At 36.2% G+C, this 20,695-nt stretch overlaps 2 protein-coding genes across 4 annotated transcripts; both read right to left on the bottom strand.

The window, feature by feature from the left end:
* Window positions 1-7,848: 7,848 nt before the first annotated feature.
* On the bottom strand, window positions 7,849-8,337 carry LOC131623151 (uncharacterized). The gene has a single exon (XM_058894192.1). It carries the CDS (start codon window positions 8,335-8,337, stop codon window positions 7,849-7,851), a length of 489 nt encoding a protein of 162 aa, XP_058750175.1.
* A 4,844-nt stretch (window positions 8,338-13,181) lies between these two features.
* On the bottom strand, window positions 13,182-16,244 carry LOC131605085 (E2F transcription factor-like E2FE). 3 transcript variants are annotated; one of them, XM_058877493.1, is made up of 11 exons: window positions 15,890-16,244; window positions 15,737-15,804; window positions 15,607-15,659; window positions 15,436-15,513; window positions 15,299-15,355; window positions 15,042-15,213; window positions 14,504-14,568; window positions 14,326-14,398; window positions 14,168-14,229; window positions 13,720-14,055; window positions 13,182-13,539 (listed from the first exon to the last, which is right to left on the bottom strand). In XM_058877493.1, the coding sequence occupies exons 1-11, from the start codon at window positions 15,970-15,972 to the stop codon at window positions 13,534-13,536; spliced, it is 1,053 nt and encodes a 350-aa protein (XP_058733476.1). In that variant the 5' UTR covers window positions 15,973-16,244; the 3' UTR covers window positions 13,182-13,533. The 3 variants fall into 3 exon arrangements, with proteins under 3 accessions (XP_058733476.1, XP_058733473.1, XP_058733467.1); XM_058877490.1 differs by having other exon boundaries at window positions 13,657-14,055; window positions 15,890-16,243; XM_058877484.1 differs by having other exon boundaries at window positions 13,665-14,055; window positions 15,890-16,243.
* Window positions 16,245-20,695: the final 4,451 nt, after the last annotated feature.

Below are 20,695 nucleotides of genomic sequence, written 5' to 3'. Positions count from 1 at the left end.
AGCTATAGCATAAGCATGTGAATATGTCTCCCCCTGAGATTAACAATCTCCCCCTGAGATAAATAATCTCCCCCTGAAATAAATACTCGAAGAACTTTAATAAAAGACTTCCCTGATTATTTCGGTAGAGACGATCACATAAGCTTCTGTCTTCAGAGAATTCATAGCTTCTGACTTCTGCTTCCATTGGACAGCTTCAGAACTAGAATTTCTTTAGATCCCTAGAACACTCACAGCTTCTGATTCCTGCTTCCATCTAGGACAGCTTCAGAACTTGAATTTCTTTGATCTTCAGAACATTCACAGCTTCTGATTTCTGCTTCCATTTAGGACAGCTTCAGAACTTGAGTTTTCACGATCTTTAGAACATTCACAGCTTCTGATTTCTGCTTCCCTCGGATAGCTTCAGAGCTTTGAATTTCTACCAACATCACTTCATGCTAGATTTGTATCAGAACATTGTTGAATGTACCAGAGCATCATCAGAGCATCTCTACATCCTGAAATGTTACAGAACAAAAACTAAACGACAAAAGTCAGCATGAACGAGTCAGAACATAAAATGTATATTAGAACACATGATATGTATCAGAGCCATATAGGCTAAAATAATGTATCAGAGCAAATAGAATTTTGTCAGAGCAAATAGACAAATATGGATCAAATTCTATTATCAGTGCTTCTGATTCATTCTTCTTTCTTGCTTCTGATTTCTGAAACTTGACAGCACTTAGCTTGCTTCAGTTTCCATGAGCTTATTCTTTTTACAGAATAACACTTCTTATGGTTTTGCTTCTTGTGTTTGCTTTGAAGATTCTCTTCACTTCTTTATACCTGCAAAACACTTAAACCATATAGAACTTGCAGTTCTTGTTAGTAAAAGCAACTGATTAAATCAAATCATTTATCACATATTTCTCCCCCTTTTTGTCATATCATCAAAAAACAGAAAAGATTCAGAGACAAACAAAACGAAACACACGGAGGAAGAAGATGATTTCATTGAAGTTCAAACAGCAGGTACAGAAGTACATGAAGATAAGTAAGATCAGATGCACAAAAACAGATGCAACGAAAAAGAAACAACACAGACTCAATCTAAGATGGCCCTAGCCTTGACAAGATCTTGGCCAGCATCTCTTGAACCTCATTGTTGTGTCCATCTTGCCTCACCATGAAAGCTCTATACTCAGCATTGAGTGAGCTTTGCTCATCCTGTCTCTTCTGAATTTCTTCCAGAGTCCTTGCAAGACGAGAAGATTCATCAGAAGAAGCTTCACCGCTTTCAACCACAGGAATAGCAACTTGATCTGTAGCTTCCATGGATAGATCATTTGCAGGGATTTCCTCAACAGGATCTGATTCAGCAACATGATCTTCAGCATCTGCTTCTTGCATAGAAGCATCTCCATATTCTGCAGCAGGAATTTCCGAGTCTCCATTCTCAAGTGCCTGAAGAATGGCAGCTAGATTCCTGGGAGCAGAAGGACCTTCAATTTCTGGTGGGTTAACAACTTCTGGAATGACCAAGCTTGGGTCTTTCTCAGAAGGGTTTTCCCTCAGATAGTCAAAGAGAGTCTTGAAGTCTCCGAGCAGAACAGGATAATCAGGAATAAAGATAACAATATCCCTGCATGGATTTGCTTCCATTTCAGCAGCCAGTCTTAATTGTTCCATCTCATCCAAGAAGTGCTTCTCTTCCAACAGATGTCTTCCTTTGAGACTAGCAAACCAGAAGTCTTCATAATTCCTTAGAATTCCACGAGGTCGTGGGGCAGCAGCCACAAGTCTTTTCTGTACTCCCACTGCTTCTTCTTGAAACACCTTGCGAAATCTTTTCCAGATATTTCTTGTAGAAACATCATTCAGACCTTTTAGGAAGGCTTCCTTCAGAAGGTCTAAGCCATTGATTACTTCATATCTGAAAAGTTCCAGGTAGGTAGAAAGTTCAGGTTCAGGCGGATTGAGGGTGAATTTGTAGTTCGGGTAGAGAGGACAAAAAGGTTTTGATTTTCTGGTAGGTAAGGGATTGGATACAGAAGGTGGAGGTGCGGTGGATGAGGAGGAGGGAATAGCTGAGAGAATGATTGATGAGGATGGATTATTTGTAAAGGGAATTGGTGAGAAAGTCTTATCAGAAGGAGTTGGGGCAAGAATATTTAGAGGAGTGGGATTTAGAATGGGAGAGGAGGAGGTTGATGGAGAAAGAATTGGTAAGGTGAAGTTTATTTTTGGTTCAGATGGAGGTGATTGGAAGGATGGTTTAGGGACAGAGGGAGGTGGAGTAAAAACCTGCCTGGAGATTTGCACAGAAGAAGAAGATCTGGTTCTGCGAAAGGAATCTCTAATCCTTTTCTCCCTTCGTTCTTCAGAGTCCACCTTGTCAGGATCAAAGGTGACTCTCAACTTCTTGGCTTTCTTAGCCTCATCTTCTCGGGCTTTTCTTTTAATCCTAGCCTTTTGTTCCTTCTGATCCTTCTTCAAAAGGTCAGCCTTGGACGGAAGTACTCTGCCACGGATCCAAGCAGGATCAATATCTGATTGCTTCCTAACACAATCTTCCAGGTAAGACTTGACAACCTGATGCAGTTCTTCTTGAAACAAGGAGGCAAAACCTTCAACAGCAACTCTTCTTGAGAGAATGTCAGGAAAGCTTGGGCACACAGAAGGTACATTTTGAATGAGTTCTAATCTGAACAAATCCACACCATTAAAAATGGGACCTTGAACTACTCCAAGCAAATGGGATGCATTGAGTTTTCTGATGGAGTCCAGCACTTTGCTTTCAGTAAGAATGTCTGAAATCATTCTTCCAAACGGAATAGTCGTTCTTGAAAGATGAGGGTACTTCGCCCTTTCCTCTTCTCTTGACTCAAGGATTGAAGTCTTCAGATTCTCAAACAGAATGTGAGAAATGTTGATCTCAGTCTTTTTGCCAATGCAGAAAAGAGTGTGCTTGTGATCTGGACTGATGTAAGAAGAGGAGAGCATCCTTTTTCTGTGGTGAAGAGAACCCAGAATAATCTCAGCCCATACTCTATAAAATGGCCTCAAGGTGCCTGTGTTATTCGAGTCAATCCCAGAAGACTGAGAGATTTGTTTTTCAACTATCGACCAATCAACAGATGCATGTCGAAAACCAGACCAACCTTCTTCATCATTCAGATTGTATAGCTTCCTGATCAGTTTTTCAGAGATAACCACTTCATGCCCTAGCACGAATGAAATGATGGCCGTTGGGGTAACCGTTGCATGTACCCAGAAATCCTTCACAAGATCAGGATAAATTGGACCAACCAATCTATTAAGGTACTTGGACCATCCTTGCTCAAGGATTCTTGCATCACACTTAAAGCCATTCGCTTTAAGATTGTTTAAGTCCACAGCAGTTTCACATAAAACCTCCAAGTCCTTCGTGGGTATCAAGCAAGTTTTCAAAGGAGCATATTCATAATTTCGTAGAAGGATTTGTGAAGAAGTAAGTCTTTCTTTTGAGGAAGATGAACAAGAGGAAGAGTTCATGATGATTATGTCGTAAGATTAGAACAAAGACTAGGGTTTGAAAAAGAAAAACAGATGCAGCAAAAAAAATGTACAACAAAATAGAGAGAAGGAGAAAAGAATGAAGTTGAAGCGGGCTATTTAAAAGATTTGAAAATAATTTAAATCATTTTGCATTAAATGAGAAATGACATTAGGAGAGATAGCATGGTAAATGAAATGATTTAATACAGTTACCTAGGTCGGCGTCTTTTCAACTGCACGCTTCGTACTGACCGTAGAGACACGTGTTCATCATCAGATAATGGATGACAGGTGTGAAATATTCAATAGGCTTTACGCCTTCTGATTCCGATCACTGCTTCTGAATTGATCAAGTTTCTCTTCTGGAAACACTTCTTCTGAAGTGTGCTGATATAAATCTGAATGATCTTCTGATCCATTACTTCTGATATACACAGCTTCTGGAGATTCACTTCTTTGTTCTGCAGCTTCTGATAAGACAAAACTGTATCTGCAGAAATTCTTAAGCTGCTTTGTTTCATCAGAAACAAGTTTATCATCAAACCAGATATTTATTGATTCGTCCACAATCAATGTTTCAATATTGTATATTCTGTAGCATTTAGAGCATTCAGAATAATCAAGAACGAAACATCATTGCTTTAGAACCAAACAAAACAGATGGTTCCAAGACTAATAAACTTTCTTTTCTGATTTCCTACGAACATAGTTTCTTCAACAGATTTAAGTACCAGAACTTGGAAGACAGTCCTTTTTCCCTTCAAGTGTTGAGACCAACTTGAGTCCAGGTGACATGACATGTTGACTTTTATCTTCTTTGCTGCCAAGAGAATCTGCAAAAGAAATAGTCTTTTTCTTTGGTACCCACATCTTCTTGGGTCCTTTCTTGTTAGTTCTCCTCAAGTTCTGATTGAACTTAGGTTTAACATTGTAAGCAGAAGGAGGAACAGCATGATAATTCTTAATGTGAGTTTCATGATATTTCCTAGGTTGTGTCACATGCTTTTTGGTGTGTGTTATGTGAAAACTTTGAGCATGTGAAGTGTGCCTAATATCATGGGAGTGGCCATACTTGAATTGATCATACAATGGCTTGTATGTGAATTTCATTTCATCAACAGGTTCAAGTTTGTATGGGGTTTCACCCTCAAAACCAATGCCAACTCTTTTGTTTCCAGACACAGCATATATCATAGAAGCTAGCTGACTTCTGCCAATACTTCTAGATAAGAACTTCCTGAAACTTAAATCATATTCTTTCAGAATATGGTTTAGACTAGGAGTGGATTTTTCTGAATCAGAAGGAGATCCAACATTATTGGATAATTTTAAAAGTTTTTCTTTTAATTCAGAATTCTCCAACTCAAGCTTCTTTGTTTCAAATTCAAATAGCTTTTTCAGCTTTTTGTATTTGAGACTAATCTGAGACTTGAATTCCAGAAGTTCTGTTAGACCGGAAACTAACTCATCTCTAGTAAGTTCAGAAAATACCTCTTCAGAATCTGATTCTGATGTAGATTCTGATCCGTCATCTTCTGTCGCCATCAGCGCACAGTTAGCCTGCTCATCTTCAGAGTCTGAATCATCTTCTGACTCATCCCAGGTTGCCATAAGACCTTTCTTCTTATGAAACTTCTTCTTGGGATTTTCCTTCTGAAGTTTTGGACATTCATTCTTGAAGTGTCCAGGCTCATTGCATTCATAGCACATGACCTTCTTCTTGTCAAATCTTCTGTCATCAGAAGATTCTCCACGTTCAAATTTCTTTGAACTTCTGACGCCTCTGAACTTCCTTTGCTTGTTCTTCCAGAGTTGATTTAGCCTTCTGGAGATCAAGGACAGTTCATTTTCTTCTTCAGATTCTGATTCTTCAGGATCTTCTTCTCTAGCCTGAAAAGCGTTAGTGCATTTCTTGATATTGGATTTTAATGCAATAGACTTACCTTTCTTTTGAGGCTCGTTTGCATCCAGTTCAATTTCATGACTCCTCAGGGCACTGATCAGCTCTTCCAAAGAGACTTCATTTAGATTCTTCGCAATCTTAAATGCAGTTACCATAGGACCCCATCTTCTGGGTAAGCTTCTGATGATCTTCTTTACGTGATCAGCCTTGGTGTATCCCTTGTCAAGAACTCTCAATCCAGCAGTAAGAGTTTGAAATCTTGAAAACATCTTTTCAATGTCTTCATCATCCTCCATCTTGAAGGCTTCATACTTCTGGATTAAGGAGAGAGATTTAGTCTCCTTGACTTGAGCATTTCCTTCATGAGTCATTTTCAAGGACTCATATATGTCATAGGCCGTTTCCCTGTTAGATATCTTCTCATACTCAGCATGAGAGATAGCATTCAGCAAAACAGTTCTGCATTTATGATGATTCCTGAAAAGCTTCTTCTGATCATCACTCATTTCTTGCCTTGTCAGCTTTACGCCACTGGCATTTACTGGATGTTTGTAACCATCCATCAGAAGATCCCATAGATCACCATCAAGACCAAGAAAGTAACTTTCCAGTTTATCTTTCCAGTATTCAAAGTCTTCACCATCAAATACCGGCGGTCTAGTATAACCATTGTTACCGTTGTGTTGCTCAGCAGAGCCAGATGTAGATGTAGACTTTGCATTTTCATCAGCCATCTTTTACTGAAGCGTTTTTCTCTTCCTGAATCTTTTCTAAACACGGTTAAGTGCTTGCACCTTAGAACCGGCGCTCTGATGCCAATTGAAGGATAGAAAAACACTTAGAAAGGGGGGGTTTGAATAAGTGTAGCTTTAAAAACTTGACAGATAAAATAAATTGCACAGTTATTTTTATCCTGGTTCGTTGTTAACTAAACTACTCCAGTCCACCCCCGCAGAGATGATTTACCTCAACTGAGGATTTAATCCACTAATCGCACGGATTACAATGGTTCTCCACTCAGTCAGCAACTAAGTCTTCCAGAGTCTTCTGATCACACACTGATCACTCCAGGAACAACTGCTTAGATACCCTCTAAGACTTTCTAGAGTATTCTGATCCACACGATCACTCTAGTTACAACCTGCTTAGATAACCTCTAAGACTTCCTAGAGTATTCTGATCCACACGATCACTCTAGTTCCTTACAACTTAATGTAATCAATTCTAAGAGTATTACAATTGCTTCTTAAAAGCTATAATCACAAACTGTGATATTTCTCTTAACGTTTAAGCTTAATCTCACTAATATATTACAACAGCAATGTAGTGAGCTTTGATGAAGATGAAGATTCTGAGCTTTGAATAGAACAGAGTTTCAGCAAGTTAATATGAGTTGTTTTTGTTCAGAATCGTTAACCTTGCTTCTCATCAGAACTTCATATTTATAGGCGTTGGAGAAGATGACTGTTGAGTGCATTTAATGCTTTGCGTGTTCCGTACAGCATCGCATTTAATGTTATACGCTTTTGTCAACTACCTCGAGCCTTGTTCACGCTGTGTCTACTGACGTTGCCTTTAATAGCTTTTAACGTTCCTTTTGTCAGTCAGCGTAGCTTGCCACTTGTACTTCCTTCTGATCTGATGTTTGTGAATACAACGTTTGAATATCATCAGAGTCAAACAGCTTGGTGCAAAGCATCTTCTGATCTTCTGACCTTGAAGTGCTTCTGTGCGTGATACCATCAGAACTTCAGTGCTTCTGATCTCATGTTCTTCTGATGCTTCCATAGACCCATGTTCTGATTCTGCTTCGACCATCTTCTGATGTCTTGCCAAACCATGTTCTGATGTTGCATGCTGAACCCTTGAGACAAAGCTTCTGAGCGCTGAATTATGCATACTCTTTATATATTTCCTGAAAAGGAAATTGCATTGGATTAGAGTACCATATTATCTTAAGCAAAATTCATATTATTGTTATCATCAAAACTAAGATAATTGATCAGAACAAATCTTGTTCTAACACCATTATCTAGAAATACATACTTCAAATGAGGAGGCAACATCTTCAACTCAAGTTTGGATTCTTGCACCTTTTTCTCATCTTTCAACTCTTCTACCTTTACATCAAAAGGACTAACTTCCTCCAATGATTCAAGTTCATTCAAACCTTCTTTAATTTCCTTTTCTCCATTCACATCAAGAACTTGAAGTGCATTAGTTAAAGTTTTCTCAAGAGGTGTTGAAAGATGAACTTGACTTTTAACATCCCAAATTGCTTGATTGGTTGCATCCACTCTAAAGCAATCACATTTATCATTTGAATTTTCCATTGCTTCAAATAGATTAAAAGAAACCTCTTTGTCTTTAAACCTCAATTTCATTAGACCATCATCAATGTCAATCATCATCCTTGCGGTCTACATAAAAGGTCTTACAAGGATCAATGGGGTATCAATATCTTCCTCCATGTCAATAACAACAAAGTCAACCGGAAACAAGAATTTATCCACTTTTACAATAAAATATTCTGCAACTCCATGAGAATGGGTTGTAGACTTGTCGGCCAATTGCAATGTCATTTTTGTTGCTTTCATGTCAAGAATTCCCAATCTTTTCACCATGGATAAAGGAATCAAATTTATGCTAGAACCCAAATACACCAAACCTTTCCCAACATGAACATCACCAATTGTAACTAGCAAAGTAACTCTTACCGGATCACTTTCTTTCTGTGGTAAAGTCTGTTGAATGATTGCACTACAATTTGCGTCAAGGATGATGGTTTCTTGATCCGTATATCTTTTCTTCTTTGTGAGGATGTCATTCATGAACTTCGCACATTTAGGCATTTGCTCCAAAGCTTTGGAAAATGAAATATTGATTTGCAATTGACGAAATATATCCATGAAACGAGAATAATGCCTTTCATTGTCTTTCCTTGTAGGAGCATGAGGATATGGTAAATTTTGAACTGGAGGACTGACCACTTTCTTTTTCCCTTCTTTTATTTTCTTTTTCTTTTCCTCACTTTTTTCTTTCTTTAACCCTTCTTTTTCAATTTTGTCATTTTCAACTATAATTCCCTCATTTTTCTTTGGTTCTACTTCTGTTTCTACCTCCTTCTCCTTTCCTATACTAACTTCCTCATTGTCAACCTCATTATCGACCCCATTTTTAACTACTCTACCACTCTTAGTCAAAATTGCTTTGCAGTGCACCTTAGAATTAGCTTGAGTATTTGTCAAAAATGATGGTACGCTTTATTGATCGGCCAATTGCTTGGCTAGTTGACCAACTTGAGTCTTCAAATTCCTTATTTCCGCGTCATTGCTCTTTTGATTAGCCATTGATGCTTGCATGAATTTAGTCAAAGTTTCTTCTAACTTAGAGGGTTTTTCTTGAGGAGGTGAGTTTTGGTAAGGATTTTGTCTATTAGCATTCTCATGTCTCCACCCTTGGCCATATTATTGATTTTTTCCTCTTTGTTGGTATCCTCCTTGATTTTGATAAGGATCTTGTCTTTGTTGGTACCCTCCTTGATTTTGGTTGCTCATGTAATTTACTTCTTCATTTACAGGTGGACAATATCCGGTAGGATGCTCTCCATTATACAACTCACATGAGGCAACTTGCTTGTTTTATTCGGAATTTCTTGCAATTATTTTAATTTTTGAAGAAGTCTAGCCATTTGCTTGGTGAGTTCTTCCACTTATTGAAAAAGCAAATTATTTTGAGCTAAGATTGCACCATTGGTCCCAATTCAATAAGTCCTGGTTTCTTTTGTGAATACCCTCTATTATGTTGAACTTTGTGATCATTCTGCGTCGTCTTCTCGATAATTTAAATTTCCTCCTCTGCAGTCTTTCCCATCAAAGAACCACCCGCAGTAGCATCCAACAAGAGTTTTGATTGAGGTTGAAGATCATTGTGAAAGATGTGTATGAGTGATCTCATTGAAACCGTGACTCGGACACTTCCTAAGCATTGATTTGTACCTCTCCCAGGCTATATTTAGAGACTCATTTGCACCTTGTGAGAATACTGATATAATCGTCTTGGCTTCCATGAACCTTGATTGTGGAAAAAAATCTCTCAAGAAACTTCTCCTATAAATCATTCCAATCCGTCATTGTTTGAGTAGGTTGGTCAAGGTACCAATCCTTAGCCTTCCCAATCAAAGAATGAGGAAAAAATCTTTTGAACACTTACTCTTCCTTCACTTCGGGAGCTCCAATTGCACCAGCAATCTCATAGAACTTTGTAAGATGATTGTAAGGATCTTCATGATCAAGACCAGTAAAAGGACTTGGATACAAAAGTTGAAGTATGCATGTCTTCATCTTGGAATGTCTTGCATTGTTAGCAATTCTAGAAAATTGAGCATTCCGTCTTGAACTATTAGTGCAAGGACCTTTAGGAGGTGGTGGTGGATCCACTCCTGCCATGTCTTCTTCAAAAGTGTGAGGTGTTGAAGAAGTAGCAGCTTCTCATCTTATTCTCCTTTCCTTGGCTAGTTGTCTTCTCCATTCCCAAATATTCTGAGGCTACTTAGGAATAATCCTCTACGACTATCGTTGCCATCAGAATAATCAAAAATATTATCTATAGTACAAACAAATCAAATAGGTTAGAAACAACAGGCCTCTGAAGAAAAGGGTTTGCCCCGAAATACTGAATAGAGCAAACTTGTTCCCACGAATGGTGATGTGTAACACCCAAGGCTAATGACGGATAGGGGTGGTTGTCGATGCACGAGGCATGACAATGAGACACTCCCAAGGCCAAAGAGGGCGAGGAGTGGCCACCGAATTCACATTAGAATGAGAGGGATCCTGAGGTTGTGCATGTACGGGTATGCATGGTTTGGGAAATTTCCTATAAAGCGTGTGAGTGAGGACAAAGCATGCTGAAAAGACTTGTGTTGGTTTGTGGGGTTAGTCGGTAATCCTGAAAGAAGATTGGGGCGTTACAAATGGTATCAGAGCAGATCTCTCCCAGTAAGATGTGGTTCGCTGACAAACTAAGTGGAAGTTGATGGGCATGTAACACCCGAGAGCAACGATGATGGGGAGTGGTTATTGGTGTACGAGGCATGATAATGAGACACTCATAAGGCCAAATAGGGCGAGGAGTAGTCCCCAAATTCATATCGGAATGAGAAGGATCTTGAGGTTGTGCAGGTATGGGACTGCATGGTTGAGGAAGACTTATAAGGATTGATTGGTACTACCTATACCAACAAGATGAATCTTCTTTGCGGTAGCCTGACAAATAAGAACTCCATAGTTAAGTGTTTTTTTGGTAGTTTGACAAATAAGAACTCAATAGTTAACTGTGCTTGACTTTCACTAGTATTTGGATGGGTGACCTTTTGGGAATTTTCCCAAAAAACGTGTGAGTGAGGATAAAGCATGCTGAAAAGACTCATGTTAGTTTGTGGGGTCAGTCGGTTATTCAGAAAGTAGTATGGGGTGTTACAAGAGGCATTAATGTACTTGTAAAAGGGAAGAGGAGCACGAAGAAAGATTCAAAGCTGGAGCAAGAGAGTCGTTCACAAAGGCCCAGAGATAAGAGATATTTGAAAAGGAACTCTGAAGGTAAAACTCGTTTTTATAAAGGAAGCAATCGAGAATCAACAATCTAGATCAAAGACAAGGCAAAAATCCAAGGGTTATGAATACATCATTCCATCAAGGAGCAAGAAGAATCGGAGATACTGAAGTACCCTAAGTAGGGGAATCATTCTCTGACCTTCATAACTAGGATGATGTGCTAGGAGCAGATAGTAAAACGCTTTGGTGATAAGAAAGCATTTAATGCTTTTGTCCCTCATTACTTTTCAATTGACCTAAAATGTTTTATTTCTAGATAGCATCTGTGGAGATCGGCCGAAATCACTAAAGGTTTCATCGGCTTCCTCAATGCATGGAAAAGCCTTGGGGGAAACTATTGTGCGTTAGCCAAAGGCCTAAATGGACGAGGCTCACGTCAACTCAAATCCACTACATTTAACCCAAGGTATAAAAATCAGTTCACACATAAAGATAGATACATTCTTTGATCTCTACTTTTCATTACACTCATCTTGAACCTTGAACTAACTTGGACGTTAGAGTGTTAACCTTGCAGGTTCATCCCATGCCACCGTATCTGAGATCAGCACCACTGGTTCAAGATTATTAGTCCATCAACTGCATCTACTTCTAATTCCTGAACAAAACAGAAACAAAACACAAACAGTTCTAGAATAACCCCTCCCCCCCCCCCCCCTCAAATATGGGCATAGAACCACTCGTAATAATTTTTCAGTAAAAATAAATTTTCTTGAAAGACTACTAATTCTCAAAGGGAATTTCATAAATACTCGAAAAGTTCAACAAGTAGAAAATGAAGAAGGAGTTCCAAAAACTCAAAGAATGAAAAAAATAGTGAAAAGAAAAAACTCAAACTTTTTGGCTTGATTTGAGAAGTGATCAAAAGTCTTTTTTTCTAACAAAAATTTCAGTTTCATCAGCTCATGAACGAACAAACCAAATTAATTGATTGTTAAGGAACTAGATGGTGAGATGAAAAAAATTGTAGGATAGGCTTCAGAATCGAAGGTTTAGTCAAGTTGAATGGAAAAAAAATCAAGAGTGGTGGCACAATTTCACACCCCATCACGGTTTACTCCGTCAATGTTGTATTTTTATTTGAATGTTTGAGATGACATGTCAATTTGAAATTTAATTTTCTTTTTAAAAGATTGCTACAACATTTAATGTTGCATAAAATAATAATATTCAAATCAATTTCTTTGAAAATTTTAAAATTTTAAAATTTTTTTACGAAAAGAAAAGTAAATGAACTTATTTTTTTAATATCAATTGTTATTACAGCATTAAATCTTTTACTATTTAACCAATCGTTAGTTGGTTCAGTGGTGATTGGTATTGAACTTAGTAGGGAGGATCACGGTTCGATCCTCGCAACTAAGATCAGGAGGAGACTGAAATCATTTGATGCCAGAAATGACCTCCGAACCGCGGTGCATAAAAAAAAAATTGTATTCCATTCAATTTTGTTGAAATTTTTAAATATTCTAGTTTTTTATTTTTGTAAGTTACTGTACTTATTTATAAGTAACAATATTTTATTTATTACTATTATACAAAATATAAGTAAGTATTGTGATTAGAGATTGAATTATACATCAACAACTCCCATATATTTAATTCTAGTAATGGCAACTACTTCACATCTATTACACTCACATTGCTAGATTAAGTCCAAAGTTGGCTCCAATAACTATCATCTTGCACCATTAAATGCACTAAGGATACAGTGTGCTTATCAAAAGTTTGAATGATAATCATGAATCAAATCATTAATACGAAATTCTAGTAATACGATTACAAAATCATCAATTTATATTAAGATGAAATTTATTTGTTCATTTAAAACCAAACTCGCTTGAATATGGTTTTCAAATATGACTTTGGTCACTAAATTTATTTATACAATGCAAGATGGTCCTTGAATTTTATGTAGATCAAATTGGATCAAATGGACCACTAAAGATACAATTTTTTTAATGCCAGATTTTGCAAACCAATTTTAATGTGATTCTTTAAGTACTGAATCAGGTTATGAAATTTTTACATGTCAAACACTAAAATATTTAAATATCAGATTCATCCAAGAACATGTTAGATCCATACAATTATGATCTAGTGTATAGAATTAAATGACCAATTTGAAGAGAGAAAAATGAAATAAAGAACCACCTAGTTCCTTGTAAATAAATTATTCAAGACTTTCTTGAATTAACAGCTGAAGACAACATAAGGGTTTGAAACTCTATGGTAAACACTAAACAGGTGTAATAGAATTTCCAAATATAGCCTAATCTGATATCAGGCCATGGAAGAAGAAAAAAAACTTAAATTGTAGCTCTAAGTTGGTACATCTAGAATGCATCTTACAATGGATAATCTCTTTTGGAAAAGCTATTTTATTTGATTTTGTTGGATATATAAGTTACAAAACTTGTGTTGACCTCTTCCCAGCAACTTCAGAGTACCAAGATTTCCATGCTTCCATATAGTGGGAGTAAAGTTCTTTCAAAGCTGCATCCATAACAAATCATAACAACACATCAGTTTAATAATCAAGCCACTGTTTTAAGATTACAAGTTTCAAAAGAAAATTATCATTTTTAATAGTTTTGCAAAAGATTAAAGTACTTAATTGCCTTGATTTTGATACTGAGGGGAATGTTCAGTTGCTAGACTCTCCCAATCATGCACCTGCTTCGCTTTAGTGTTCTCAGAAGTTCCGGATTTGGACACGAAGGCCGGAGCAAAAGGACCGAATTGATAGTTTGCTGAAGTCTGCTTTTTATCTTCCTGACCAAGCCCGCTGTCATTTTCCATTGTCTTTTGCTTCTTAAAGCTCTGGCTGAAGTCTCCACCCATGAACAAATCTGATCTGTTCCTCGTGAAGCTAATGTTTGTGACATCATTTCCAAATGCTCGTTTTTTAGACTCGTTTTGATGTGAGTTGTAAAGCGATGCCTCGTTCCAAGTTTTCCCTTTCAAGCCTAGCCACCTGAATGCTGGTTTTCGTGTATCAGTGGTATGTGTCTGCATCAATTTGTAAAATAACAGTTAGCGTAAAAGCTTTGTACGGTAGCAATGATCAATAAACAAATGAACGAACAAATATAAAATGAAAAAAGCGAGGAATATATATCACCTTCTCGATCAGATTCATGGAGGTTAGGACATTTGCAATATCATAAAGGCGTCTAACTTTTGCTGAAAGGACAGTCAAATGGGAGTGTTAGTGAAAGGTACAACACTGATTCTTTTGTTAACAGAAAACAAACAAATTAAATCATTCTATTTACATACTTCGCATTGTTGATGAATTGTATGCATCTCCAAGCAACAATCTCGCTGCATCATCAAGGGATATCATTTCCAGCTATAAAGTAGAGTGATTATTATTGTTAATAAACATGTTTAACATATTGCATGGATAATAAAGACAAATCAACATCAAATGAACATGAAACTTGACAATTCTCACATTGGAGCAGACAAAAAGCTTGACAAAATTCTGAGTAAGCAGCGCCAAAGATTTTTCTCTTCTATCTACAAAACATCAGAGTAGAAAAGTGAGCAACAAATTGCAGCAGGTACATTCATTTTCAGTGTGCTGAGGCTTTAAAAACACAGTTCTTGACTAATCCAGGCTAATAATATGAAGCAAAAAAATCTATAAACAATTATCGTTTGAAAATAATAATATTTTTGAAAAACATTTTAACAAACTCATAACTCATAGAATATTAATGTGTGCTTAGATTAAGATTGGAGGCCTCTCAATCTGTGCTTGCACAACAACTCTTGATGAGTTAACTTGGAGACATTTACAAACACTTTTGTTAACATTACAGTTTCAAGAATCAATTCAGGATGTTAATAAACACATTTGTTATTAAAGTTAAGAATCAATTCAAGATGTTAACATCAAAGACAAAACAATATCATACATAGCAGAACAACGACAATAATAAAAACACAACAGGTTCATAAATCTTAAAACATGTTTGAAATAAACATACCATTTTTCAGAGCTCTGGGAAAACAAGAACTAGGGTTGAGACTGTCACTCTGACTTCCATTGGTCTGACTTCCATTGGTTTGACTTCCATTGGTTTGGGATAATGATAATGATTCACTCTGACTTCCATTGGGTTGGGAATATGATTCTTCCTCATCATCTTCATCCGATATCTATATCACAAAATTAATTAACACCAATAAACCTTCAAAACATTTACAAATTGTTCCCAAAAAAATTATTAAAAAAAGAACTCACCTTTACATCCTCGTTGCCACCTTCTTGTGAATTGAAATTCTTCCATAAACCCTCTTCCTACAAACCCATAACAAAATTTAAAATTAAAAAAAAAAAACGAATCCCAAAATTTAAATCATAAATCAAATTGAAATTACCTTGAGCTCCTGCAAAGCAACAGGAATCGCCCCAAACCCTTTCCACGTGTATTGGTTCTTGGCCTTTCTTGCAAGAACCTAACAAAAAAAATTAAAAATAAAATTAAAAACAAACATTAAAACATGAAATAACATAAAACATCAACGTTAAAAAGAACCAAGAAAACAAACCCCAATGCTCTCCAGAACATTGACAATATCATAGATCCGTCTTCTCTCAACACCTGAAAATTAAGAACTATTAGATTCAGTTTTAATTTAAAATTAATAAAATAAAAAAGAAATGAACAGTGATTATGACCTAATCTGGCGGCAGCGTCGTCGAGACCGACTAAATGAACGTTGTCTCGATTGTACAAGCTCAAGAAACTGCAATCGGGAAATTGAATCGATATAAAAACTAACAAAATAAAAGAATTGAATGAGTGAGAGAAAGAGTGAGAATGATAATTACTTGGTGCATAAGAGGCCGAGGGATTTTTGTTTACGGTCGTAGGTGTGGTGTCTGGAGGAAGGAGGATCTGAGGAAGAAGCCATGGATCTGGAAATTCAAAAATTTGGAGGGAAGAGAGAGAGAGGGATGAATTGAGGAGAGAGAGAGAACGATGAAGAGTTGTTGTTGAGAGAAGACGACAAAGCCGTTAAGATTTAAGAATAGGGGAAAGAGGGATAGTGTGGCGGGGTAGAAATTTGAAAATTGGATGAAGCGAGCGTTTTATTGGATCCAAAAATTGGTTTCGGAAGGGTTTTTGGGATTGCGTCTTGGAGGGAGGGAAGGAGGGAGGGTTTTTTTTTTTTTTAATTGAAAAGTTTTGGGTTAAGCGGGAATTTGTTATTTTTAATTTACTGTTTTACGTATCATTATTATCACCACGCGCCAGCCGCAGCCTACGCAAGCTTTCAAATTTATCTTCATTGTCAGTTAGGGTTAGTCGGGTTTACGTGGAGGAGTAGTATAATATTTACTAAAATCAATTTTATTTTTTTTATTTTTATTTATTTTAAAAAAAGGGTTTAGTATCTATCCAAAAATAAATAAGTAAAAAAAGGTAGGTATATATTTTTTGTTCATATTTTATATATAAATTTGACTTTTGATTTAACAAATTAAAATAAAAAATAATATAAAATTAAATTACTTTTAATTTAGATACATGAATGCTCAACAAAATTTGTTTTTTTTTTCTAATGGTCAATGAAGAAAAAACTGCATTCAATGTTTGAGGTTGTTGAAATCTGAAAGTACCTTAGTTTATAGTACAAAAAGACAACAAAAATTAATATTAATATGTTTACACCACCTCATTTTGTGTGACGTCACCTTTAATTTGTATTTGTCTTTAATCATGTATTATAAACTAAATTGATTTATTAAACACGAAAAAAAATTTTAAAATTTATAATAAAATATAAATGGAAATGAAGGATTTTAGACCTAGCACTTTTTTTTTAGAAAGGTCAACCTCTAACGGTGGATTGTTGAATCTCTATTTTTAAGGGGGTATGGGTCAGTTGCTAACTCCAAGAAAGACGACAATCATACATCGTCCTCAGGAAGGTACCGTCGCGTTTCTCATAACTAGCCGGTAGAGAAACATTAGGGTTGAGGCGGTACCTTCCTGAGAACAACATATGATTGTCGCATTTCTCGGGGATGGCTTATGGTCATCGTCCTAGCAAGGTCATTTAAAACATATAACTACATAACCCCTCAAGCACGAGGCCCTTGATAGGTGATGAAGTGTTTTTAGATTGTTTTACGATGGAGCATTATGAGGCCCTAAGTTTGATGATATGTGTGATGTGATATGCTTATTAGGATCGAGATTTTGTAAGGTGAATTACATTGCTTGGTTCTTAGTCAAGGAAACTCTAAGTCCCTTGGGCGAGAGTTTGATTAGCTTGAGAAATTTAAGTCCCTCATGTGAAGTTACGTGTAGCCTACATGACGAGACTATAAGTCCCTCTGAGGAGACGTGAGACCTCTCAAGTTGGACTTCTATTAAGCTTTCACACAAGACTTGTGACTAATTCTCATAGGCTAGACTTCACTCAAGCCTCTTGGGAGCGATTTCTATGTCTAATCCCGCAGGAGGAAACTCGAAGTCTCTCACGAGAGAGTTTAATTAGACTGGGAAATCTAAGTCCCTTAGCAAAGTTACATGTGGTCTGGCTAATGAGATTATAAGTACCTAATGTGAGGCATTGGACCTCTTTGGCGTGACTTCTATCAAACCCTCTGACAAGACTTGCAACTAAATCTTTTATGATAGACTTCAATCACGCCTCTTGGACGAGATTTCTATGGTTGATCATACCCGAGGAAACTCTAAGTCCCTCAAGCAAGAGTTTAATTAGCTTGGGAAATTTAAGTCTCGCAGGAAAAATTATATGTAGTCTGGTTAATGAGACTATAAGTTCCTCAGGTGAGGTGTTGGACCTCTCGGACGAAACTTCTATCAAGCCCTCAGACAAGACTGTAACTAAGGATGCGTTTGATTTGCTAAATAAGAAGTACTAGACAAGACAGTACTATAAATTACAAAATAGTACAAGATGATTTTTTATTGTTTTATGTTTGATTGTTAATGCACTCGACATTTTTTTTTCATTTTGCTTCATATGTTTACGCACATGACAATATAATATAATTTTTATTGTCCTATTATTTTTTGATATATAGAATATTAATATTTATGATTTATAATATTAAATAATAAGGAGAAAAAATATGAAGAGGTCGTTTTTTTTACTCTATTTTATTTAATATGATTATGCTACGAGACATAATAATATCATTTTTACTATAATATTTTATTGATGTGTAAAATATTGATATTCATGAATCAAAATATTAAATAACAAGAACAAAAGAAAAGTGGTAAATAAATATTTTTTTTATCTACTTTATTTGATATGTCGATGAACTGGATAATAATAATATAATTTTTATTATAATATTCTTTACTGGTATATAAAATATTAATATAATATTTATGAATTTTAATATTAAATCATGAAAAAGAGAAACTAAAAAAATGGTATTTTGATTTATTTTTTTTATAATCTGTGATTAAGACAAAAAGTTGTCACATGGTTTAACGAAGGACGACAATTCATGGTTTTGTCCAATCTCTTGTCATATGTTTTATCCAGTACCATGTTTAATTTCTGCATCAAACAAAGTACAAAAAATTGTAATGTCCAGTACCTCATTCTTTTAACAAATCAAACAGACCCTGAGTCTTTTGGGCTAGACTTGAGTCACACCTCTCTGGCGAGATTTCTATGTCTGATCCCGCCTGAGGAAACACTAATCGCATCATGTGAAAGTTTAATTAGTATGGGAAATCTAAGTCTCATGCGAAGTTATAGGTAGCATTGTTTATGAGATTATAAGTACCTCAAGCGGAGTGTTAGACCTCTCGGGCAAGACTTCTATCGATCCCTCAAACAAGACTTGTGAATAATTCTTTTAGGCTAGACTTTTGCCGCGTCTCTTGGACGAGATTTATATGTTTGATCCCGCTCGAAAAAACTCTAAGTCCTCCAGGCGAGAGTTTAATTAGCTTGGGAAATCTAAGTCCCTCAGGAAAAATTATATATGGTGTGGCTAATGAGACTATAAGTCCCTCAGGCGAGGCGTTGGCCCTATCGAATGGGATTTCTATCAAGCCCTCAAAATGACTGATAACTAATAATAATAATAATAATAATAATAATAATAATAATAATAATAATAGTTTTGCATTCTACAAAATAATATTTAAAGAATTTTGACATTTTTTATCGGATACGAGGCCCTCGAGTATGGGTATCATATCATCATATTCACATCATAATGAACCTTAAAATATTTAATCCATCAAAAGTAACATGATACATTTTATTTTTCTTCTAAGATTGTGATCTTGTTAGAGTCTGGTTTGATTTTAATGTTGAATGGTTAAATATTATGGGTCTGTTTACCCAGAAAAATGGTAAACAAACGCTAGTTTCCTTTTTAAAGGTTACTTTTGCGGAATCAACTAGAATACTCCAGGACTAATTGCTTTAATTTGTTTGTTATGTGTATCTGGTTTATATTAAATGCAGCAGTAACTTTAAAGTAAAAGTAAACACTGAAATTAAAGGCTTTAGAAGAATTAAAAGCAATAAACAGCAGTAAATGTGCACTGAAAATGAAATATAATGTAAAATGATTGCATTAATTAAACTGGTACGCATACGTACATTCCAAAGTTGCACTCGTCACTCATTATTGCACAGAGATTTGAGTTTACTTGTGTTTTTGTAGAAAATGCGGACCCTAAACTGTTCCTAGGAAACTTGCTTAAATAGTAAAAATAAAATAACTACTACTAACGGTCGACTGATTATCAGTCAACACGTGTCTTCGACATGCAAGATCTTCAACTGTGAGACCTCCACGCGTCATGTGAAAACTGCCAGAAAACTGCTTGAAACTGCCTCTTAACTTCTGATACCTTCCGACCTCAGTGCTATACTTAAACAAAACGTCTAAGTTTTTTCTGTTTGTTCTAGTCGAACATGCATATTGACTAATTCTAGTCGAACCTTGGTCAATGATGGTTTGTAGATAGTCGAACGTCAGCTCTGACTAAACAAGACCTTTTAGTCAGACTTTTCTCTTTAGATTCTTTAATAATCTCACCTGTTTTAGAGATTATTCACCATTATTTAATAAGTCGAAATCTTAGGGTAACAAATTGCCCCTCAAGCGACTTCTTTCGACTGACTTTAGGAAAGAGAAAACTGGCGTTTCAGTTCTTTCTTGGGTTTCGACTTTTGTTCTCTTCTGACGCCATGATTACTTTGCACATCCCTAGGTACTAATTATTACCTAATTCTTAGGTAGTGGGCTATAACTACTCCCCACTTTCTGAAACCAGTTTCCAAAGCGTTTCTTTGACATGACCTTTGATTTCACAACTTCTTTTTGCACGATTTCTGATGACGTCACTATCAGCTTATATATATATATTTGCAGCTCTCTTCTCCTTTTTCTTTCTTTCTTCTCGTTTACTTCTCTTCTCAAATGTTTCAGAAAGAACCAACTCTTCTTCTCTAACCTTTACCCATTTTCTTCTTCTCCTTTCATACACAACAATGGCAGCTACAACCACCAACACCACCGTTTACGCTACGGGTGTGAACCCTTTAGGGTTTATTATGTCTCGTGAAGAAGAAGAACAAGGATTGGATTTTATTCCTCAACCCAACCTCACTGAAGCCAAAG

This window comes from Vicia villosa, linkage group LG1, assembly GCF_029867415.1.
Source record: "Vicia villosa cultivar HV-30 ecotype Madison, WI linkage group LG1, Vvil1.0, whole genome shotgun sequence".
Classification (NCBI taxonomy): domain Eukaryota; kingdom Viridiplantae; phylum Streptophyta; class Magnoliopsida; order Fabales; family Fabaceae; genus Vicia; species Vicia villosa.
This window is presented reverse-complemented; position numbering and strand designations above follow the sequence as displayed.